We start from the raw sequence: 25,525 nt of genomic DNA on the forward strand, positions 1-25,525 counted from the left end.
TAATGTCATCTGAAAAACTTAATGTCATCTGTAATAAAGTTAATATTATCTGATAGAAATTAAAATTCATCTCCTTTTGCAACTGTAATTACGAATGTATTTCAAATCCTATCATAGAATAAACAAAACAAGAAAAAACTCTTACGAATCTAATAGTACAGTAAAGCTTCACAATATATGTTTCTGCATCTATGATTATTTATGATTAGAGTATTTAAATCCTAATCTATGATTATTCTATGATTATTTATAATAAGAGTATTCCATTGGTGTAAAAGTTAATGATACCTGCTTTGAAAGTGAAATTATGAATGTCATTTTCACTAAGCCTCTTTCTAATCCTGCATTGACGTAACTGTTAATTATGTATACTTTTGGAGCTGAAATTATGTATCATATTTTCATAGGATTATTTGAAAAAAATTTAATAGCTTTGCTTATGTGTAGATCAATAAAATCTTAGAGTGCTAAACTTAGCCCTAGTTATTATTGCAGTACTTAGCTTTCATCTTATCACTATGCAACTGGCGAATCCTTAGAGCCGTTAAACTTTCCAATATACGACCTAGTTCGTAAATTTGGAATTTGCGTGACTGTGAATGAAGAAATTACAGAAAAATAATTAAGGACAAAAAATAAGAGAGATACAAAGTTGGAAACTGAATCAAATACTTTGTAATTTGGAAACAAAGGTCTTAAAGAATGCATTGAGTGAAGGATTTTGTTTTAAATGCAATAAAAAGCAATAATGTATTTCTATTTTATATTTTGTTTTACATGGTTCTTATTACAAAAAGAATGCGGGGCGGATATTTTACTTTTCATGTTTCTAAAAGCAAAATTTTACATTTTCCATTCGGTTTTCTATTTAAAAAGCTAGAAACAAGCTCTATTTTAAAAGTTATTTTTTCCCATCAATTTCTTTGGGAATTTTTTTAACCGTTGTATTCTTCTTTAATTTTTAATGAGAAAAAAAAACAGAATAAGATATTTAATTTCTAATTTTTGTTAAAGGAAAACAAATATGTTTTAACATATTCTGTTCTTCATCTTTTTGTACATAAAATGACAAATCAGATTAAAGATTCCATTATTCTAAAAATGTCTTAAGTTAACTAATTAAAAAACTATTTTATTGAAAACTAAACAGAAAAAAAACATAACTCTCTTTTTAACCAGGTGATAACTAAAAATTTAAACAAAAGTGTGTATTATCAACTGTAAAGGATAAAAATCAAACAAGAATGTGTGCATTATTAGTTTTAAAAAATTTAGTGAAGAAACTTTTGAAAGGTGTTGTAATTTCTTTCCAAATTGTAATTCAACACATTATAAAAACTTCATTTTAAATTTGGTTTAGTTTGTTATTTCGCAGTTTTGAATTACAGTTTTATTGCTACAAATATTAGACATACGTTTAGAAAATTTGGGCGATTCTGAAACTAATAATTTCAAGTGTGCGCTATAAAAAATTCCTGGTTTAAATTGGGGTAAGGAGTACCGGCATTCAGGGTAGCGGCACTTCTAACCGTAAAATCGATTTTTATCGGAACAGATCAAAAAACAGAAAATATGATTACGGTAAAAATGAATTTTACGAATGATTTACCCAAAGCACCGATACTTTATATTATAATCGGATCCGGAATTTTTATCGTGTACAAATCTTAGGATGAAAAATTTCATAAAAATTCTTAATCCAAGCATTTTTTTAAGTTAAAAAATGCCGAAAAAAGTATTTTTCTTTCAAAAACATTTTTTTAAACTGTCCTTTATCCACATTTAATAATTATGTATTCTAATTATTTCCAATAAAAAAATATAGACTCCTAAAATAGCATTTCCATTCCTAGTTCTTTTCCTGAGAAATTTTCAGAATATTGTTCTTATCGTGCATGGTATCTGCATGAGTGACTGCTTAATTCCAGGCATTTTAAATTAAACTTACATTAAAGTGAGTCAAACAATTTTAATGCTTATTCATTTATTGATTGCAATATTTACACAGAAAACATATCTTATTTTTAATACGCAAAAAATACAAAGCTCTATATACATTCATAAACAATCTTTTACAAAAATTAAACCATATGTTTGACAAAAAAGATAATCGTTTTCAAATAAATCTATTTAAATTGTTATTCTTTTGAGTTATTATATAGACAAACTTTTTATACATCTATATTTACAAAATAAAATATAAGTATTAACATTATTTTCTTAATAAAAGAAACTATCAAAATAAAGAGTCATTCGTAAAGTCATATTATAGTTAGCTGAGTTACTCATATTATAATAATTTAATAATATTCATTGCATTCCATTAACCATTTTGCGTTAATTTTTATCACCACAAATAAAATTTTTACGTTAAGAAGAACTTTTAAGCAGAAAAAAGTTAACATTATTGAAAATCCTAACCAAATTTTGTAATTATTTGTAATTTATTTACATAAAAAAAATTTCTGTTTCGAAAGCAACATTTTAAGTAAAATATTATGTACATTTATTTAGAGTCATTATTTAAAAAATACACCACTAGTATATCTCACAAAAGCATTTACAAAACATAATATATATTATAGTGCTTAATAATATATATCAAACCGTAAGCAGAGATTGTGCGTTGAAAAAGGGTAGCTTCCTTTCATCTCCAATTTCTAGAAAAATTCTTGTACTGTAATTCAGGATCTTGGAATACATATGGGCTCAGTGCCGACCCAACTTCTTCTGCTACAGTGTAGCTCAGTGAACCTAGGATCGATCATGACGAAGCCAGGGTTGCATCTATATACGGCACTCAAATAGTGATTTCGTGGTGTATTAGGATTTTGTCTTCTGTCATAACGAGCTATGTGAGCATTGGGAAGTTTGGGAGCTGTTACAAATTGGGATCCAGCTTGATTGCAGGAATAATCATAAACTGAAACTGGATCTCGTACGACTGAAAAGTAATTTGTATATCAATTTTAATATCGTATATATAAGTTGAGGAGAAGAACTTTTTAACTTTGCACAAAGTCAATAATAAAAAAGTTTATACAAATTCAGCATTAAGCAAAATAATAATTAATTCATTAGCATAATTTTATTGCTATATAATCTTCATTGTTATTTGCACTGTAAAATATTGCGGATAAAATTATAAAAAAAGCGCAGGCACTCAGGGTGCCGACACATTTTACCGGTAATTTTTATCAGAACATGTTATGGAACGAAAAATCTGACATACCGTAATTTTACAATAATAATCACTCTGAATCACTCTAATTAAGTAAATATGGCAAAATAGATATTATGGATAATGCAACCAAACTGTTGGTACTTTTATATCGTAATTTGATCCGGAATGCTTAACAGGGTAGTTTCTCATCATTATTTTTATTTCTATAGAAATAACGATTTTTGGAGAATAGGGTGAACTATAAACTGCGCTGTTTTCATTAGTTAGCTTTGGTGGCTAAAAATAAGTTTATTTCCGGTATGTTCGTATTTCAAATAGTATGAAGATAATGCTGATTTCTTAAAAATATTATTGGAAGGTCTTTATTTTAAAAGGATTTATTTTAAAAGGATTTATTTTCAAGTATCTTAGATTAGTTGAGGAATATAGATAATCACCTGGGTTACCTTAAATTTAGTAATTATCAGCTCTACGTTCCAACTACAATTTTCTTTTAATAAAAATGATCTCCTTAATAAATAAACCCCTCCCAACTATTAATTTTTTTTATTCCTTAAAGTTAACATTAAAAATAGATCGAAGCAATCAAATATATCTTTAAACACAACATAATATAGGTAATTATTTTTAAACAGTCGATACGAAGTTATTTCTCTTTTACGTCTAGACTGCAATCTCACTATTAAAAATTTAATTTAAATATAGGACAACAACCGTTTTGATAAATTTGGTCTTAAGCTTAATATTTAGTTAATAGGAATATAAAATAAATTGACAGTTTAATACTTTATTTACTTAGTTATCAACAAGTAAATTGGACAGTTTTACAATTTGACTTATTAGTTTGAAAGCGAAGCTCATAACAATTCACATCATTCTCTTTTGTAATTAATCTTTATATGTTTTCTGCTGGATTTATGCTCACTAACTATTTCTATCTTTTAAAACATTATTTACTTCTCCAGAAATTATAATGGAACTCATTACTTGTTTTTTCATGTTTCGTTCTCGTTATAATAGCTACTATCTATGAAGAAAACCGAATAAGTTTTAAATTATGGAATATTACTTGTTGTGGGACACATTACTCACCAGAAACAGGTTGCCTGATCAAGTATGGGTACAGATAAGCATCTTCGTATCTTCTCAAAAATGCTTGTGCTCTTGCTCCCTCAACTGCCTCTTCAGCCCTCACAACATACAAATCCCTCAAGTACTGATCCCTTAAATCTGGGTGCAAGCTGTTGATCCAAGCTATTTGAGATTCACTGAGTGTCATTGCTACAGGACTTCCACTTCTGTATTCCACCAGGGAGGCTTGTCTGGGATAGTTTTGATAGTTTTGGTGGTAGTTTTGAGCAGCCCACCAGTACATTTGCCTCAACTGGTCTTCTCCCTTATCATTCTAGAAAAGAAAGTCATTAAAAGATAAGCTGTTTGCCGGACTATTCAGTACATATGGCATTAATTTGATATTAAACGTTTAAAATGCCGTCATTCTAACTAAACTTTTTCATTCAATACGCTTTGCATAATTGCATAATTCTTCGAGTTACAAAAAATTTTGTAGATCTGTCTTCTCCCTTATCATTCTAGAAAAGAAACTCGTTAAAAGATAAGCTGTTTGTCGGACTATTCAGTAGATATGGCATTAATTTGATATTAAACGTTTAAAACGTCGGCATTCTAACTAAAGTTTTTCATTCAATACGCTTTGCCTCGAGGTACAAAAAAATTATGTGGATTTTTTTTGCCATGAATTTTTTTATAAGAAGAATTTGAGTCTATTACTATTTTACTCCTGTTTGCATTGTAAATAATGGCGTGAATTTTGATTAATATTTAAAATTATTTCAAACTGAGCAGAATTTCAGTTTAAGTACCATGAGTTTTGTCACTAATCTCGCATTGTTTTGATTAGTGATGGGACTATATTACTTCAATGAAGTCTTAAACAACATTAAAAAAATTGAAATTCCCTCGGTATTTTTAATTCTCTTTTTGAAAAATTCTAAAACTAAGCAACAATGCAAAAGTTTAAAAATAAAAAGAGTTTTTTTATCTGACTTGCTTAAGAAGGTTACGATATAAACAGGAGAATTTGCAAGAAAAAAGATTATTTGCGTTAAAAATTAACTGAATAATTTCTTAAAAAAATAAAATATGACTTCATACACTTATTCTTAAGGATTCATTTCAAATGAGCAAAAATATTTACTACAAATAAATGTGTTCTAACAATTTTATGTTAAAACTGCTGTTAATTAGTTAATTAGACTTTTTAGTGATAAGTTAATTAGACTTTTTAGTGATAAGTTAATTAGACTTTTTATTGATAATTTAAATAGTTCTTGACTACTGAGAAGGAGGGACGGTTAAAAAAAAATTGCACTCCTCTCTGCTCGGTTAATTTCACACTAAACTTAAATAGCAAAACGTGAAGTAATAACTAACTGGTTTGAAATTGCGCAGTGTTTATCCGTTTAGACAGATGAAAGACATTAACCGGATTGTATGATGCTATAGGCGAAAACAATTGCAATTAATAATTATGATAAATATGTTTCTAATTAGCACATTTGAGAATTTAAATTAATTCAGTAGCTGTTTTAACATTACTTAATTCAATTAATTCAGTGATTGTTATACCATTTCAAAATTCAACTAGTTCAGTAGCTGTAATAATATTTCAGAATTTAATTAATTAAATTACTGGAATAGTATTTCAGAATTTATTTAATTAAATAACTGTAATAAAATTTCAGAATTTAGTAATTTTAGTGATTTTGATTATCATTTCGAAATTTAATTAATTCGGTAACTGAAATAGCATTTCAGAATTTGATTAATTCACTGATTGTAATATCATTTCAAAATTTAATCAATTCAATTACTGTAATAACATTTCAGATGTTAAATAACTCAATAACTGTAATTACATTTTATAATTGAATTGATTCGGTGATTGTGACAATTACGCGATCTCGTTTACCTGAGCAACAGCAGCTCTTGGCAAGGCAACAACTTGTACATGTTCAGGATCTTCTTTTTCTTCAACTGTCATGCGTACTGTAGCTGTTCTGTATTGTTGGTTGAGAGATTGCTCTTGGCTGGCCACTTTTCCTGGAATTAGAGTTCTCCTGACAAAGATTGATGAAGGTGGTCCTTCTAGATGTATTGTTGTTGCCGAAGCTATAATAGCAAATGAAAATAAATAATGTGTAGTGTATCAACCACTACAAAAATACAGTTCCAATTCACTAGTATATAAGACATATTAACTCGATTCTATGGTGATGTACCTTTTCATAGATGAAGGTTGACATTGTCGATAACTACTCACTCCCCACATTGCTAATCCGGACGTGATGTGAACACGCCTACCTTGGCAGAAACGCCCACTACGATTTGAACGCGCGTACTTCGATGGATGGTCTACATTGAACAGTTGACTTGTTACTTGTAGCTGCGACATTGTCCTCCTCACCCTGTTGCTTCTCAGTCTCTATCACACACAACGTAAAACGTATACACTCGACTGCTAAAGGCAACCATGACCGTGAACTTAATACAGCTCTTACGATCAGCACTCAAAAAGTACGGTGATCTTAATACAGCTCTCCCGGCTTCTCAAAAAACAACAATGAATCAGCTAGTGGTATCCGTTTATCGAATTTATCACAGATAAAATTCTGGTGGGGGAGTACTGTAGTGTATCTACCACTACAAAAATACAATTCCAATTCACTAGCATATAAGACATGTTAACTCGATTCTATGGTGGGGTACCTTTTAATAGATAAAAGTTGACATTGAGAATTACTCACTCTCCACATAATGTATTAATGCGTAAGTGATTATAACGATAATAAAAATAAGGCTACAATTTAAATTATGTTCCAAACTTGCATTCTCCAACTTTTTTATCTACTTTTATTTTTCACACACAAAAAAATCTTACCTGTTAATTCTTGTTTAAATTCATTGCTGCAATGTGAAACTCATTATAAAAATAATAAAGAGCAATAAAACCACTGATATAATTTTGATTTTGGTTCTTTAAATTTGAACTCTTAAATAGGGCACAAAATTTAGTTATGATTTAACTATCTAGAGCAATGCGATTGCTTAAAATATACATTTAGATAATTTTTTATGTTCAACTACTTAATAAATTACTTTTGTTTTCATAAGTTTGTAATTAAAAAGATAAAAATCCTAAATATAAAATATATAAATAATAAATCCGAAAAAAAGTTTCGAAACATTTCTACATTTCTTGCTGTTACTTTACTACGAAATTTTCTTTTTTTAAAGTAACACAAATGTTAGGAAATGAATGTAATAAATAAGTGTAAGTAGATAAATTTTACATCGCATAATACTTGTTTATAAAATTAAAACACGGATGATAATTCTTTATGATCAAACAAATGCCTGTCTTTTACGTCTATATTAATAAGCTTTCTTAGGAATTTAAGAGCTTATTATCGCCAAACATCATTCAGTAACAGCAGTATTCTTAACATAGGTAATAGCATTGACAATGTTGGTATTAGCATTGACAAAAGCATGCAAATAACAGCGTTGACATTAACAGTAGCCGTTATTAACATTACATTAGTACTAAGAGAAAACAATTTTGGTAAAACTACCATACGCTATGGTAATAACATTTCAAGTAAAAAAAAAAAAATTTTTTTTAATAAAATCAAAATATTCGTGTTTTTTTTAACCATTCACTTGGTAAATTTTTCACTTGTACGATAACGGTTTATCGGAAGTTCTGGTTTTTAAAATTATGGCCTCGGTTTTTATTACTACGTAAATTTAACCGACTGAATTGTTTTTATGCCATTCTCTATGGTATCATGATAAAATTACGAAATTTTAGCACATTTACTGAATTTCATCACACATTATAAAGTAATATCATTGTGAATTGTACCAATTCGTACCAGAACACTTCTGCAAAAATTATGAAGCTTTTTGGTGTTCTCGTAAAGCCAGAATTACGGTAAATTTTACCATATCCTGACAATTTTGACTACTCTTTTTGCTCAATTTTACTTAGGTGACAGTTAAGGAATTAATTAAGTGCATTAAAATGTATTTTGGTTTTAACCCTTCACTTCTGTATATCATTCATTACAGTAGATCTTTGAGTATCTTTGAGATATTTAAAATTTGAATTAGTTGTAGAATAATTCATTATTTATTACTAGACTGTTAAAGTTATGTGTTGAACCACAATATCTTGCAAATTTAATGAAAACTTAATATAGTTTCTAGATGAAGGATGCCTGGAAAATAACCTTCCTAACGCCTTATCTCATAATAGTAGAACTTGAATTGAACAGTAACATAATAAAGAAATAACAGTTTGTAAAACCAAATTTACAGGATATTGTTCATTCAATTCATCGAGTATGGTGGATTTTCGGTGAGTGTAAGCTCTCAGAAAAAGGGGTTCAACGTTAAACCCTAATATCTGTTTCTTGAACCATAATACCAGTACTTTGAATCCTATTTCCATGTAAATTTACGACAAAATTAATGAAGTGTTAATGAACCATAATACCGTAAAATAAAGTTTAAGTTGGAATTATTTGCTAGATAATGTGATTCAATTTGGAATCTTATAAAGCTTCCGGCAAGTTTTGGCTATATTTGTTTCAATGCAAAAACTGAAAACTTAGAAGGACATTTTATGAATTTTCATTAGAATTTTCAAAATATGTGTTCATACTTTCCTTCTTTGAATTAGATCTTTTCTTCTCTTCATCTTCCAATTCCGATGCACTGTTAATTCTTGCGGGACGTACACGCGTTGTGACAATTCGAGCACGACGTCTAGGATACATTACCATTCTTAGACGAGCTTCGTCACTCATGGGCATTTCGTCATCAGACGTCGAATTTTGTTCTTTTTCATCGATTTCTTCTTCATTACCCCAGCTGAACAATGGTCTGGGAGGTGGAAGGGGAGGAGTCATTTGAAGCATTTCGTCTGATGGTTCTTCCAGGTCACCATTTTCTAAAAAAGAATTATTTTTCATTTTTCTCTAACAAGTTTTAAAGATTTTAGTCATGCGTCATTTGTTTCTCCTTATATATACCGTCATATATTTCAAATAATATGCCCAAAATCGGTTATGTTTGAAACTAATAAAAAAATAATTAAAATAATGATTTAATAAAATTCTTCTCATACAAGTTTATGAGCACGCATGGCTGGATTAAAAACATTTCAAAATTGTTTGAAAAACTTGTTCATAATATTTCATTTGTTACGATTCAGTTTTCAAAAATGTGCAATGGGATATCACGTGTGTTAAAAGACATTATTCAATACTTTAAATTTCTATGAAACTTTTTGTACATAAAAGTACACGTAATTCCAAGAAACTGCTTATTATTTATATTAATTATCAAATTAAGATAGCAAATGAACATTTCTAATTATATATTTTATTTTAAAATCGGCGTTAAACATCCGACATAATTCTGGATTTCTAATGTCAATAAGGTTCAACTCAATAGCCTTGCAATTTTGAACCCAACCCATAACATATGAAAACTACTCAATGACAAAGCACTTTAGAGACAAAGCACTTTAGATCTTCGTGGAGAACTTTAGGATGGAAGTAACAAACATTTGCGTTGCATGTTACATTTGCACCCACGGTTAGCCCGAGGGCAACCTATAATCCGTCAGCTAATGAGGATATTTTACGTCAACACTGCGGTCGGTGCGATCTGGGAGCAGAAATCATTATAACTAGTCACCGCTGGGATTCAAACTTCAACCAGATTAGGATGCTATATCTCTCTGTGCCACCGCGACTCTAATTATATATCTATTGCAATTAGGAACTGCAAAGCAAATGCTAAAAATTTAGTAAAATTAAAGCCACACATTTGCAATCTAGTATCACTAATTATAAGCCTCAACATTTTGAAAAAATAACTATAAATAGTCAATTAATGTTTATTTCTGAAAGTTTTGGAAATACAGTTATCAATTCGGTTTGTTTCAAGTGAATAGTTCTAAATATGTACAGTGATCAAAAATTTGCTAGAACTTCTTGAATGATTAATTTAAAATGTTTTACAATATTTTGACCAGTGTACTCACCGTCTATTTTCAAGCACGTGGTGATCTCATCTTCCCATTTACCATCAACGCAGCGTACGAATTCTTTACCATAAAGTACATAGCCGGGTTCACAAACATACTTCACCACCCTTCCATCTTGATACAGAAAAGTTTGACCATGATCAGGTGACCGGGGTGCTGGGCAGTTGACTATGGGCTCACCTCCAAAAGCTAGACAAATATATAAAAAAATAAAACATTTCTTACAAAACATATCTTGACATTCGATGATTTTTACAATTATTGGGTGATCCTTAATCATCATCGTTAGTGTGCATTTCCAGAAATCTTACCAAAATCAAAGTAAAAAATAAATGAACATTGAGTGTTGCAAATCATTGAGAGAAAAATATTAAAACATGATCTAAGTCTGGTGAATTATTATAGATATCAATCACGGTGAAGACAAGGGAAAAATTTTCAAAACAAATTTTCTTTGCCAGTAAAACCATGGCTGTGGGGTTAGAGTCTGAAAAATTTTATAGGAGTCAAATTTGGAGTAGATAAATTTTTTTACTCCGAAATGCTTAAAGTGTAGTGCCACAGATTAAAAGATGAAATGAAGATTTTGGTTTTATGAAAATTATTTAACCTTATATTTAAAATTAATATGTGAACAAAAATATTGTTTAAATGAACATTATGATAATTAATTAAATTATAAATCATCACAAATTTAATTTATTACTGTATAACGTTTTAGAGTCTATGTTCGATTAATCTATTTAAAAAGTACATAGATTCCAAAAAAAAAACAAATTTGTTAACTCATTTGAAAAATTAATTAAAAAGTTGTATGAATAAAATTTATGAAATCGTTTCTTGGCAATTTCTAACTTCCAGTAATAGTTTCTATGTTCCCTGCAAATTTTTTCAAATTGAATTAAGAATTCTCAATAATATTACTATTTTTATGAAATATTTAATAAATTACGAGTGTAGGAGGAAATATTAATAAATAGCTATTTTTGCAGAATGTTTTTAAACAATTTATATATTTTTAAAAGTTTATTTTTTTTCCTAATATATCATAATATGAAATGTAATGTTAATGTAAATTTAAATTCTAATCTAAAATTAATTGATAAGCCGTGCATTTATTAATTGAAAATAATATTGGTAAAATTATTAAAAGTTTTGGGTGAATCGGAGAAAATTTTAATAGTTACAAGAAAACTATCAAAATAATAATTGTTTGGAAGAATTAGTGCATATATTATAATTAAAATGTGATTGGATTTTTTTATGAAATGTTTTTACAGTGAAGACATATATTGTTTCTAATGTTCATGAAAATGTGTGTTGTCAGTAAATAAATAAACAAAAAATTAACAATTAACTGAATAAAACTACATAAGTTAAAAAGTAAATTAAAAATATGAGAACATGCACTGTAAAGCGGTTTAGTTTATCTATACACCAATAATGGTAGCAACTAATGCACCAAAATTTTTCACAGAGTTGTAACCAAAAGTTTTTTTAATATCTTCATTTCTATTTCACAGCCTTTAAATTTCATTACATATATGGTAATAATCTTCATGCTTAATACTTTTTATTTTATTAGCATCAATAATAATTATTTTTTCGTAAGTTTTCGATAAAGTTTACCTGTCATTTAATTATTAATTAGCGACCAAAGATGCATTCTTTAATTACAATTAAAGAGCAATTAAAAAATAAATTTTAATAGAATTTATTATCTTCAATAAGTATAATAAATTTTTTACGTTGCACCATAAAAGTTTGAACAGCATTAACAATAATTCTAAGATTCTAAGCAAATAACTTAATAAGAAAATATTTAAAAACTTTTGTTCTATATGATTGAAAAATTACATATGTTTTTAGTTTCATTATTAATCCAAATGAATTGTTATTAGTAAACTTATGACCATACAGCAACTCAAACAACCACATCGGTGCGATTAGAATTATTACATACAAAATGCAAAAGAAATCAGTTTGTATTATTTTGAACGTTCACTTTTTGCACGCACGTTTTTCAATTAAAATTTAAAATATAGTTTGTTAGTCATTAATTTCGTAACACAAAAAATATTGGATATACGATAAATCTCGAAGCATCATTGAAATTTATGATTATCGTCAATTTTATTGGATATAAAAATCTCATAATAATATCATTTCTGAATAATATTTTTGGCTGTTATCAGCATAAAATTAATGAAGTTTTTAACAGTATTCACAAGTTAACTATTTATTTATTCTTTATTAACTACTGATATTTATTAATCATCCCTTCTTAATATTATTCTCTACTATTATTACTCTTCAGATTACGACTGTTATTCAAAATTAAAAACTTAAAACTGAAGTGTTATCTCTATTAAAGTTATCGCAGTTAAACCTTATTAAGCAACATTTTATAACTTTTTTTTACTTGTCGCATTACTATCATTAAACAGTAAATAAGCTTTATTTATATTTTACTAAATTATTTTTGTTTTTATAAGAAAATTTAGATTAAGCTGTGTTTATTCAATATATATAATTAAAGTAATAAATACAAACTGAGAATTATTCAGCATTAACATTTCGTATAATTTCTAAAAAAATTTCTTTGGCAAAAAATATTTGACTAGCTTTAATTGTAAACAGAATTTGATTAAAAAAGCAAGTATGCGAACAAAGCTACTGCGATAATCTACGAGATACAAGCTACAAGATAATGTAAAGTTGTTAAAGAAGTTTTCTTTACAGTAGAATCATTTTTGATGAAGCTGAGTTCAGAATATAAATAATTTATAATTTATATCATAGCAAATAAATACACCTAAGCTTGAAAATAAAATTCAAAAATCAAAATATTTATTAAAATTTAGTTAACAAGAAATAGTAGCATACAGCGTAGAATTAAGTAAATTTAAATCTACACTGATTAAAAATTGCACCTGATTATCTAAACTTAATTGCACTGATTAATTGCACTGATTACACTGACTTAAATTAAATTTCATTTAGAAGCATTAAAAAAATTTTAAACACAAGCTAAAATTTTTCTAAGTTAGCGATATTTTTTTTTAAATTTTGTGCTTTTTTTTTAATTACAAAAATTTTGATCTAACTTTAAGTATTATTTTTTTTAAAATTTAGACGATTTTTCACATCTGAATTACTTTCTTTCGTGTATAATTTAAAATACAAAACCATGAATAATTTTTGTTATTAACATTCTATCAAATAATTATCTGAACAATAATTTTATGAAAACGCCAAATATTTTAAAAGCATCATAATTATAAAAACAATTATATACATTGTTGGTAGTAAAAACTTAAGCAACACTTCATATTTTATTGAAAACCATTCATTATGATGTAGTTCGTAATGTATAAATTTTATAATAACTTATTATTCTAATTTTTATACATTTTTTAAACACTTAAAATCTTTACAACAAAAATTTATGCATAAACAGCTGCGTGCAGAACTTGTAGTTTTACACTATTAAAACTTCCGAGTCACGGTATTTATTTACTGGCAACATAAATTGGAGTTCTATTTTACCACATATTGGTATTTCGCTAGTTCAAAATATGAGTAAAAGGTTGCAGAAAAAGTAGACGTTTTGAAAAAACAAAATACCTGTTTTCATTTTTTTTAATATTTAAAAGCCGAAGAAGGTTGCGCCATTAATAGGTATTTTTAAAGCACTCAAATGCTGGCCAAGGTTGCTATTTACAGTAACAAAACTCTTTACCGTGAGCATATTATACCTCTAACCATTTATACCTCCAAACAAATGCAAAAAGGCATTATAAAAGAAATGAACTTTAATTAATGCAAATAAAACATTGACCTATTTAAATAAATTGACACTTGGAACAATATGCATTAGTCGTCCCGATACACCGAGACCGAGTTGTAAGGAAAAGATGGTGTGGTAAGCAAATATCGTTCAGTTTACAGTCATGGTCAAAGTTTTGTGCCTTTTACAAAATTTGGAGCAGTTAGTTGCACCATAGAAGTGTTTTTCGATCATACTTCATAATTTACGGTATAACTAGCATAAAATCATCTTTTTAACTAAACTTTGCTCCAAATACTGGCTAAAGATTTACCGAGGTTTTCTACAGCGTAGTTTAATTTTTTCATTTTTATGTATGCTTTGAAGATAAAACTAATTGAGATTTAAAATCGACGTCAATTGTAAGAAAAAAGGTATTGGTAAAACAGAGATAATTAGCAATTTTTTTTTTTATAAATTTTATTGATCCTTGCATCTGTAAATCTTAAATACGGAATTTTTTTTCCTAATATGCTTTAATAGCAGTTAAAAAAAACTCTGAAAAAGTTGTTTTAAGTTAAAATAAAAAAATTTCTTTTTATTCAGTATAGGTAAAAAAAACATATATTTTGATAATAAGTTATTTATATAGTATTTGAAGTAAACTTACCAATTTGAAAAGCTCCGTATAACGAAATCAAATAGAAAAGAGCCATTTTTAAAATAACTAAACAGTTTCTTTGTGAACTGAAACAGGTTCATAATTATCATGTTTTCAGAGAGGGTATTTATACTAAATTACGGCCCACATTATGTTACCATATTTTATTTTAAGATTTCATATTGATGACATCTCCAAAAAATGTCCTTCATTCCCGACAATATCTGATACGGCGTTTCCAGAATATTTTGTTTTTATTATTCAAAACATTAATGAATATTTTTTATGCTGTAGTTCAGGATTTACGAACGTTAGAGACATTTCTTAATCTCCGCATTGGCTCATTCCATCATAGATTCTCAGTGTTTAATCTACGCTGGAGACGTGAGCGTTGATGGTATCCAGACGTTTCTTTTCAACAACTGACACTTTTTTTTCTCCCTCAGGGATTTACGCTTGTTTTTGTTTTTCTAAACATATTCAACCCTTTTTTTTCTGTTTAATTCATTTTTTAATAAGAACTTTGTTAAATAACTAATACCTTAAAATGTTTTAAAATTTTTACTAAACTGAAAAAGTTGGTTTTTTAGTAGTTTAGATATTTTTTTTAAATCTTCTTTATTATTTAATCTTTACTTTCATAAAAGAAATTTTATATTTTCTAAATATATAAACAGTGTTAAATTATTTGCTACCTTAAAACATAATTAAATTTTTTCTAGGCCACAAAAATTGCTATGCTATGTAGAGAAATTGTTTTAATATATTTTATCTTCTCTGGTAATATTGGTTTTATTATGCACGGAGAAAGAACTCTGGTAAAATTACCGTAGAGTATGGTAATAAATTTTCTGGTAAAGAAAAAACCTAATTCTGCTTAATAAAACCCAAATATATGTTGTTTAAACCATTCATTTGGTAATTTTTCAGTTCAGACGGTAACGGTTATCTGTAAAATCTGGTTTTCAAAATTATAGTTCTTATTACCACACTTTTGGTAAAATATACCAAACTGAAAAGTAAATTGAACCGAATAAATTAAATTGAATTTTAGTTGAATTGATAAAATAAATTGCTTTTTTGCCATACTCTAGGGCATCATGATGAAGCAACCAAATTTTATCACATTTTACTAAATTTTATCATAGATTATAAAACCTTATTTTATTGTTAATTTTACCAAAATCATTAGCAAAAGCTTCGAAAAAAGCATCGAGCTTATTGGTGTACCCATAGCGTCAAAAACAAGGTAAATTTTATCATATTTTGATAGTTTTGACCATACTCTAATCTCACAGTGATGTATTATACTGTATGAAAAAACATTTTATATAATTTAAATAAAATTAGTGAAAATGATTTTTTTTTTTTTGCATTTATATTTAAGTTAAAAGTTAATTTAATAAATACGATAGCAAGCATATTTAGACGCAAAGCATTTAAACAATGATTTTACACTAAGCAACAGATTAATTAATAGCAGATCTAGCGTTTTTTCTTAATTAATGGACAACAAATAATACATTAAAAGTAAATAAACTTAACTTATTTCAAAAATAAAAATCCCACAATTAATATTATTTTGTTTCAGTAATAACCAGGGTAACAATGCCGACAATTTATATAATTAACAGAGTTACTGCTTAAGTTACAATTTTATAGAACATTTATATATATAAAAAAAAATTTAAAAAAATTCCACGAAGTAATAATAATACGTAAAGTTATTTCTTTCCCCAATCTAAGTATATTAGGATACTTTTAAGTTTAAGTAAATATTATATTTTTACCCTCAGAAAAAAAAGTATGGTGAAAATTATCAAAATATGATACAACTTACCCTATTTCTGGCTCTATAAAAATACCAAAAACACAGTAATTTTTATCAAAGCGACTGACTTTGGGTAAATTTAACAATAAAATATGGTTTTTATTACTGTTAGTTAGTAAATATGGTAGAATTTGGCAACCTTAAACCGAAATTTGGTAATTTTAACAGTACTAATATAGGTTTATGTGGCACAAAAATAACCTTTGATAAACCTCGATTTTATTTTGTAAATACTTGTTAACTCTTTGTTTCTCGTCAATTAACAGCTTTTTTTTCGTGTAAGATATAAATTAACATCTTCCAATATTTAAAATAGCTGATTTGTAACTGTACAGTTTTCGTGAGTAAAAAAACAGACCAACCTGAATAACTCTTGATCTAATGATAGGATTTTCACTTACTAGGACTCGGTTGAATAGTACCTGAGAAATCGAATTTTAAGTATCTTACTTTTTTGAAACTCAATTTCTCAGAATTTGGCCATTATCGGAAACCCGGTAAAACTTGGATTTAATACCCAGCTGGTTCCAGGTACCTAACCGTATCTTTTACCAGGTACCTAACTTTTTTACATAACAATATAAAAGTAGTAGAGCCACGATGGCTCAAGGGATAGAGCGCTCGTTTTTCAATGAGGTAACCGGGCTCAAATCCAACAATGGCTGGTCGATACGAATCCACATCCGGCTTGCACCGACCACAGTGCTGACATGAAATATCCTCAGTGATAGACGGATCATGGGTTAGAGTCCCTTTGACGTCAGGCTAACCGTGGGATGTTCTCGTTCGTCTTTTTCTCCATGTAACGCAAATACGGGTTAGTTCCATACAAAAAGTGCTCCACGAAACGAATTTCTCTCAATATGGAGAAGGTAAAAGCTAAAAAAGGCAGGAGCTAAAAATGTCTTCTCGATTGGGTTCAAAATTACAAAGCTATGGAGTTGAACATTAGTAGTTGTAAATCCGAAAATTGGGCCGGCTGTTCAACGGCGGCTATAAAATATAAAAGTAGTAAAATTTTCTATCGAAAAAATAAAATTAGTAATTGAAATCTTTCAATCTTGCTTGCATGTAGAAAGTTATCATATATGTAAACAAGAGAGTAACTATATTCCCAAGTTTTGAAATAATGAATTAAATAATCCCGAACAATGGTGCTTAAATGTCTAAATAATAATACATGGAATTAAGCTGCACAGGAAGTGAAGAGACATTTTTAGATCAACATGAATAATTTAGCAAAGATATTTTTATTGGCCATTTACTCAAAATAAGATTTAAGTAAGAACCAACAAGTATAAAGTAAGCTTTTAAAAAGTAAATAATAGTATCAAATTAATCTATACACTTCGTAGCTTATCAACTTATTTAGCACTACAACTGATTCATTCTTTACTTTTTAAACAAAAATAAATATCTTTTTCTTTTTTACCTATCACAATATTCTTGCCTTGAATCATTTTCGTTGTTCCAATCTGATTATTTTTGCATTTTTCACCACATGCGTTTTGTTTTTAATCTGTATGTAAACGCGCATAAACAGACACCTTTTCAGCGTGTAAGTGCAACAAGATCTCGTTGATGGAGACTGAAAATAAACATTCTATTCAGAATTTTTCATATTATCGAACGCTTCCATAAATACAGAAGGAAAAGCGTAAACAAGACATCCGATAAGATCTGTTCTTCCGTTTCCACGACATGGAAACTTGATGAAATTCGATAACTTAGTTTCACTTTAGAAAAACCATGTAAGCGGGAAACTGGACGAAAGCCTTTACAAAGCACTTTTCAAGAGACAACCTCCTTAAAAGTGGATGTTTATTTATGAAAATTACAACTGAAATGGTGTAAAATCAAATCGCAGTTGAAATTTGAACCTGATCTTTTTTAAATCTATTTTTTAAAATAGAAATTGTAGAATTGAAATCGAAAAATATAGTTCGAAAATTAAAAACTGAAATTCTAAATTGAGATTGAAAATTGAATCTAAAAATAGAATTAGCTAAAGTCAAAAGAATTTATTTCTGAACATAAAACTGGAAAATGAGCCTTTAATCCAAGAATTATGCTTCTGTATGCTGCTGTGTTTTGTGTTACGTTTAGTTTAAGTGCATCGACGAACCGGTTAATGGAAGATGCGATTGTGAAATATTTATCAACTAATGAAGCTTTGCAAGGTAAGGCTGAGATAGTTTTTCTATTGGATAGATCTGGAAGTGTTGGTGCAGCTCATTTTGAAGAAGAAAAAGGGTTCGTGGAATCTTTTTTGACTCATATTGTTGTGGATGTCAATGCAACACGTGTAGCAGTAATCAGCTATAGTGATACAACTAGTAAGTATATTTTATCTTTAAGTTATTAAGTAACAATTACAAGAATATGACTTTATTGTTATTATATGTATTGTTCTGTATATAAAGCAAAATAAAGTATTTTTACCGAATCAAGAACTTTTATAATTAAAAAGGAATTTCTGTTAAATAAAACAACATGTCTGCTTCAGTGCTAATGTTTTTGAATAAATAGGAGTGTCCATTTCAAAGCCATTCATTATAAAAATAACAATAATTGTTTACATTGGTAATAATTGTCAACTCAATATTTTTTTCTGTATATTTAAGTGCTGAAATTAGTTGTAATATATAACTTTCACTTTTTTAATTTTTTTGTAAGAAAATTGAATTTAAAATGTTATTTAAAAATTGCATCTTTACTTAAAAATAATAACCGTTTAATCCAGTTATTTATATTGTTCCATAGATAAAACATAATATATTATTTTTTTCAAGACTAGAACTTCTATAATTAAAAAAACAATTTCTGTCAAATAAAATACAATTGTTTGTTTCAATTTTTTTAAATAAATAAAAATTTAAATTTAAAAACCATTCATTTTAAAAATAACATTAGCTATTTTCAGTGCATTGTAATTGTCGATGCTATGTTCTTTTTGCTGCATATATTGACATTGTTACTTAAAAAACGCATATTTGTTTTTAAAAAAATCAAAATTTGACAAAACTTGAACTAACAACTAGAATTTGTATTAATTTTCATTTAATATCTTTGATTAGAAGTAAATTCCAGAGCTTCAGTACAGTTTATCTTTTTCAATAACTTTGTTTACGAAAACAATCATAAGTTCCTAACTTAAATCTTTAAGTACTCGATTACAGAGATTAACAAGAAAAAATAGGGCAACAAAAAAAATTTAGCTTCTGGTTAATATTTAAAGCGTGTAAAAAATTAAAAATAATGGAATGGGTAAAATATTTAAAGGTTGCAGAACTTAGCTTTATTATTTATTAAATATGTTATAATGCATCAATAATAGGCGAACAATTTTGTCATCTTGAATGTTTAACAATAATTTTAAAAACTTGAGTAATAGTGACTCAGAAGATAAAGCGATTGGGATTCAATAAGGTGAACTGGGTTCAAATCCCAAGGATGGCTGGTCAATACGAATATTGCATCAGGTTCGCATCGATCTCAGTGCTGAAGTAAAATATCCTCAGTGGTAGACGGATCATAGGGGAGATTCTCCTTGCGTCAGGCTAACCGTACGAGGATTTCCTTAACATGTAACGCAATTGCGGGTTAGTTCCATCAAAAAATTCTACCACGAAGGCAAATTTCCTCCAATAATTGATCCAGGAGTTTCCTTGTCATCCACATTGGGTTCAAATCTGCAAGTTAAACATACAGTAGTCGTACTATCGAGTAGAATATTAGTAGTCGCAAACCCAATATTGGGTCTGTCGCTCAATGACGGTTATGGAATAAAATAAGAAAATAATGATAATTATATTAAAAAAACTGTATTTAATTGAGAAACTATGTATTTTTAATATAAGAAGCTAACAGAAGGATGTCTATTATCTTGGTTTGAATTCAAATTTACTGTCTCCTTATCATGGAAGCACTTATTATTAAACCTAAATCAGTTTAATTTCCTTTTCTATTGCAGAAAGACACATTGACTATCTGCAATCTCCAAAGACAAAATGCATCCTGTCGCAAGAAATGCAGGATGTAGTATTCAAGGACAGTGGTGCGACCAACATAGCTGCAGCTCTCGATGAAGCGTATGAAGTGTTTAGAAATGCCCGCCCTAATATAAACAAGGTAAATGACACTTGTATGTTCCATTCTACAATATTTTAGTATAATCAACGGTAAATTTCCTTTAAGAGTATAGTGAACTATTAAAATTTTAAAAAGGAATTATATATATTTTTTATTATTTTCTTATGTATTTATGCTAGAAATTTCATTTTGTGTGAACAATACATATTTAACTTTCTTTATTAGCATTTTTATTAAAAAATGTCATAAAACTGTATTTCAAGGCATACTTAATTTTTTACGTGAATTTTTGCACATACGCTGTGAAAGTCAAAAAGCGTTTATGTTAGCATTAGCGGAAAACCGTAGCTTCATTCAAAAGCTCTCTATGCTAATGCAATTACTTAATTACAAGTCATAAAAAATACCCCTTGCTTAACATATTTTTCAAAATGTTTAAAATTGAAATTTTTTGGTCACAAATAAGGTTTATAATGAATGTATCATTGAAATGAATTCAGCAATCAAAATTTAAGCTGAATTTTTTTTTTTTTAATTTAATTTTTTGAATCAACTTTCAAAATTTTATTTCCTCAACTTTTAAAATTTATTCCTCAACTTTTTTTGGAGAAAAAATTATTTTAAATTTATAGTTTAATATTTAAAGAAATGAAAAATCAGAAAAATTATGTATTTTTAATTAAAGTTTTTTTAATCAATTATTTTGTTTCACATTAAGATAATCAAGAAAATGGAATTGTCTGTCTCGATAATTATTTTACTTCTCTGAAGGTGATACAAGTTTTTCGTCACCATTTTCAATCACATTTTAATTTAAATTTGATTGATCTCACGTTTTGGTATTAGAGTACCGAACTGTTCTAAACATGGCTTTCACTTTGTCACATAATAAAAGACATCATTACAAAACACATAATTTTTTTTTTTTTAAATTTCTAATGAGCAGCACAAGTGCGCACACATGAGCAGACCTAGTGCGCTCTCCAGAGGTGGTATCCACTTTTTCAGGACCACCACAATGGGTGAAATACCGTTGGTCATGTTAATTTGGACGTCTAGTTTCTGCCACACTAGATGGCAACACCGAGACTCTATTTGGATGCTAAAGTGATCTAGGAATTTAATTTTTGCCGGAAATGCCAAGAGCCAATAAGGCACTCCAGGGATCTTTTGCATGCCGCATAATCATACGACATGGCCGCTGAGAATTTTCTGCATCCCGAAAATCCGGTGTCTGGGCCGGGGATCGAACCCGCAGACTTGGGCTCAAAAGGCCGACGACAAACCAACTGCGCCGACCAGCCAGACAAAAGACATCATTACAAAATTAATATGACAAACGTGAAATAAAAAAGAAATATCATATCTGCCGATAAGGAAAAAGAATTATGACAAAATATTTAAATTTCTGTATTTAATGCAATTTTTCCGAGGTTTAAATACAACAGAAAAAGCTTAATACTCTGCATTACAATGCTTATTATTCTAGTTGAAAATCTCAGAAATTATTGCTCTATAATATTAGAATGTAAAATGGTATTTAGAGAAACTTGAAAGATTTGCACCTTGTTTTGTTTTAATTATTTCCTAAACAAGATATAATACTGAGTTAGTGTTATTTGTACGAAGAAAGAAACTTCTGGTAAAATTACCGTACTGTATGACAATAACATTTCTGGCTAAAAAAAATTTAAAAAAAAAGAAAACATGATTCTGGTGATAAAACCTAAATATACGGAATTTAAACCAGTCATATGTAAACCAGTCATTATTAGTAATATGGTCATATGGTAACGGTTTACCGGAAGTTCTGGTTTTCAAAGATATAGTTCTTATTGCTTCACATTTTTAAAAAAAATGCAGAACTGAAAAACATATTTACTACATATTTTATGGAACTTTATAAAATAATTATGTCAACATTGTTGTCGATGTAGACTAGTACAGAATTCGTGCGAATACGGAGAACTGAATTCGAACTCCCAGTTCACTCTGGGATTCGAACCTAAGACCCCTTATTGGACAGAAAATGGTCTATCTTCTGAGCTACCGAATCTCTAGTTTGTATAATAACAAAAAATCTTAAATTGTCTTTAACTGAAAAGTCTTATTGAAATCGTATTTAATTGTAAAACATATATACACTCACACGTACATCAAAAATATATGCACATTTAGTGACCCACCCTTATAAACAGTTTGTCAACTTAATTTACCAAAAACACTTAATTTACCAAAAACTTATGTATAAAATAACATAATAATCCGGTAAAGTATTATTTTGCCGATAAAATTGATTCTCAATTTTATTTAAACGATGTTCAAAATCATAAAAAAATTGCTGAAAAGTTAGAGCAAGCATGGAAAATAATCTCAAAATAATTTTTAAAAAAAAGGTAAAGTTATAGTACGATAAGCAAAACTGAAAGGAAAAAACTAGAATTTGAACTAACAGTTCCAATCCGTTTAGTTAAGTTATCGTACGATAAGCAAAACTGAAAGGAAAAAACTAGAATTCGAACTAACGGTTCCAATCCGTTTAGTTAAGTTATCGTACGATAAGCAAAACTGAAAGGAAAATACTAGAATTGGAATTAACGGTTTCAATCCGTTTATGATTAGGATAACTAACAGATAAAAACAGCTTTAAATCGTTAAATACACAGAGTAAGTCAGTGGGAAAAAAAATACAGGAATTTTGTACATTTCGCGGATAACGATTTAAAACAGAAAAAAATCTACATTTTTCTTTAGACATTTTTTTTCGCTAAAAGTATATGCTTCTGTAAAATTTACAGTTATTTTTACATAGCATAAAAAAAATTAATGATAATTTTTTTTTATCCTTTCCTATTATTGTTTTATATTTACGCTTGTAAGTCATTGTCACCTTTCGTTTACAATTTTTTCTTCTAACAACATGTTTCGAGTGAAGGTCTCTGTCACGGTCAAGGCGACTGCGCAATTGAGATCTGTCAACGCTTTTTACCATGTTGACATACTTCGCTATTTCTACATTATTTGTCTCACACATGCAAAACAATAATTTCGTGATTAGTGATTACTTAACAATGAGTGATAGCCCCATCATTCAAGCTTCACAATTGAGGGCAAAACTGTTCCTTACAGATGTCTTTAAACTCAAGGAGAAATCATTTTTACTAGAATGCCTAGATCTTTATTTTTTTAATATGTCATTTGTCAACTTTTAAATGTTACGGAAAATTATAAGTATTTTATTGTAGGAATAAAATAGTACCATGTTTTTATGCCCTTTAAAAAAATAAACGTTTGAATTTAAAGCCAAAAAATTGTGTTATGATCTCTATATTTTAGTACAAATTTTTATACAACTGACTAAAACAACTACAAAATGTTGGAAATCCTATTAAAAAACTTACATTAAAGAAATATTTCATTCGAGAATAATTGAAACTTAAAGAACTTCATATTTTCTTCCTAGGTTCTAGTTTTAATTAGTGATGGTCTTGCTACCAGAGGAGGTGATCCTGTTCCATATGCTCAACGACTTAAGAACTCGGGAGTAGAAATATTTTGTTTCGGAATCGGTAGAGCATTAGAGTCTGAACTCGAGTTGTTAGCAAGCAGTAAACAACATGTATTCAGCAGCTCTGGATTCAGAGAATTCAAGAGATTGGCGAGAAGAATTCGAGGAGGTAATATTTCTTTTTAGAGGTAAATTGTGCTTATTTTAACTGCAAGCTAATTTTTACAGTACTAGACTGTTGCTTTACATGTTGAAAAATTACCTAGTTCAAATTGCAACACACGCTTTACACCCCTAATAACTTTTAATCTGCCGACCGGCATGTGTAGGGGGCAGGAAACTGTCCTTGCAGCTGAAAGGTCCTGGGTTCGAATCACAAATCCCGGGCAAGGCATGGATGTTTCTTTCTCTCTCTGTGTGTTCTACGTCCTTTCTCCTTTGTGTGTGAATGTGACCCGCCCTATAAACGGGTTGTGGTTATGTGAATGGCGTGGCAGAAGTCGAATTCGTGGCCATAGATGGCGCCACTGAAAAACAGGAACAATCACACCCCTACTGTCTAAACAGGCATACGACAAAAAAAAACAACTTTAATCTGAGATTTTTGTGTACTAATAGACGATCTTCATGATTCGAGGGACCCATCGAAGATATCAAAATTGAAATAAATGGAATAAATAAAGGAAATTCTCCAGTTTAGGTCAAAAAATACGATCTGTGGAGGAATGAATGGGTCCGCCCTATAAACGGGTGTGACGCATGGGTGTGGCAGAAGTAGAATTCATGGCCATAGATGGCGCCACTAGAAAACAAGAACAATCGCACCCTCTCTGCAATAATGGGGACGACAACAACAAAGGTAATAAAAAATATGAAAACATTAAAAAAACTTTTTTTTCGTACTAATTATTTATTATTATTTGAATAATAATAATATATTTTATTCAATGAATTCGGTTTTTTATCCTAAGGGAAAACGAAAGATTAGTATTAATAATTTAATAATGAGACCAATGATATCTTAATGTTATCTTAATTTTTTCCATATATCTCTAAATATTTTTAATAAATGAATTGTTAAAAATTCAAGATTAAATTACTGTAAAAACTACGGATCCCTTGGATGATTCATCCGTAAAATCTATTTTGCCATAAAATCCATTTTTAAAGCAATTTTAAAAGTAATATTCATTTAATTAGAGTGATTCAGCGATTTTACGGTAATTGTTAAGGTAAAAAATTACGATATGTCAGATTTTTGTTCCGTGAAATTTAACTGTAATAATGGATTTTACGGTGAAAAATATCGACACCTTGAGTGACGATACTTATGACAGGA

The 25,525-nt window shown here is 28.6% G+C and overlaps 2 protein-coding genes across 3 annotated transcripts in view; one reads left to right on the forward strand and one right to left on the reverse strand.

Annotated features, from left to right (window-relative positions):
• Nucleotides 1-1,967: 1,967 nt before the first annotated feature.
• LOC107445308 (uncharacterized) lies at nt 1,968-18,223 on the reverse strand. 2 transcript variants are annotated; one of them, XM_043049239.2, is made up of 6 exons: nt 18,019-18,223; nt 10,323-10,514; nt 8,934-9,221; nt 6,177-6,376; nt 4,277-4,589; nt 1,968-2,944 (listed from the first exon to the last, which is right to left on the reverse strand). In XM_043049239.2, the coding sequence occupies exons 1-6, from the start codon at nt 18,044-18,046 to the stop codon at nt 2,685-2,687; spliced, it is 1,281 nt and encodes a 426-aa protein (XP_042905173.1). In that variant the 5' UTR covers nt 18,047-18,223; the 3' UTR covers nt 1,968-2,684. The 2 variants fall into 2 exon arrangements, with proteins under 2 accessions (XP_042905173.1, XP_042905172.1); XM_043049238.2 differs by lacking the exon at nt 18,019-18,223 and adding an exon at nt 14,765-14,918.
• The window catches only part of LOC107445304 (sushi, von Willebrand factor type A, EGF and pentraxin domain-containing protein 1), a 46,838-nt gene continuing 39,536 nt past the window's right edge, over nt 18,224-25,525 (forward strand). The window contains exons 1-3 of the mRNA XM_043049237.2: nt 18,224-18,922; nt 20,560-20,717; nt 24,142-24,355. Coding sequence (XP_042905171.1) covers nt 18,655-18,922; nt 20,560-20,717; nt 24,142-24,355 — 640 coding nt within the window. The 5' untranslated portion in view covers nt 18,224-18,654. The remainder of the gene's footprint in view (nt 18,923-20,559; nt 20,718-24,141; nt 24,356-25,525) is intronic.

This window comes from Parasteatoda tepidariorum, chromosome 2 (genome assembly GCF_043381705.1).
Source record: "Parasteatoda tepidariorum isolate YZ-2023 chromosome 2, CAS_Ptep_4.0, whole genome shotgun sequence".
Classification (NCBI taxonomy): domain Eukaryota; kingdom Metazoa; phylum Arthropoda; class Arachnida; order Araneae; family Theridiidae; genus Parasteatoda; species Parasteatoda tepidariorum.

Bases quoted from the DNA above. Each gene is read 5' to 3' on its own strand.
- LOC107445308 (XM_043049238.2), bottom strand. From the start codon at position 14,810: ATGGCTCTTTTCTATTTGATTTCGTTATACGGAGCTTTTCAAATTG. The intron at 6,377-8,933 runs GTATGAACACAT...TTGCTATTATAG, and splicing joins ATCTAATTCAAAGAAGGAAA to CTTCGGCAACAACAATACAT. The intron at 2,945-4,276 runs GTGAGTAATGTG...ATTACTTTTCAG, and splicing joins GATCAGGCAACCTGTTTCTG to TCGTACGAGATCCAGTTTCA.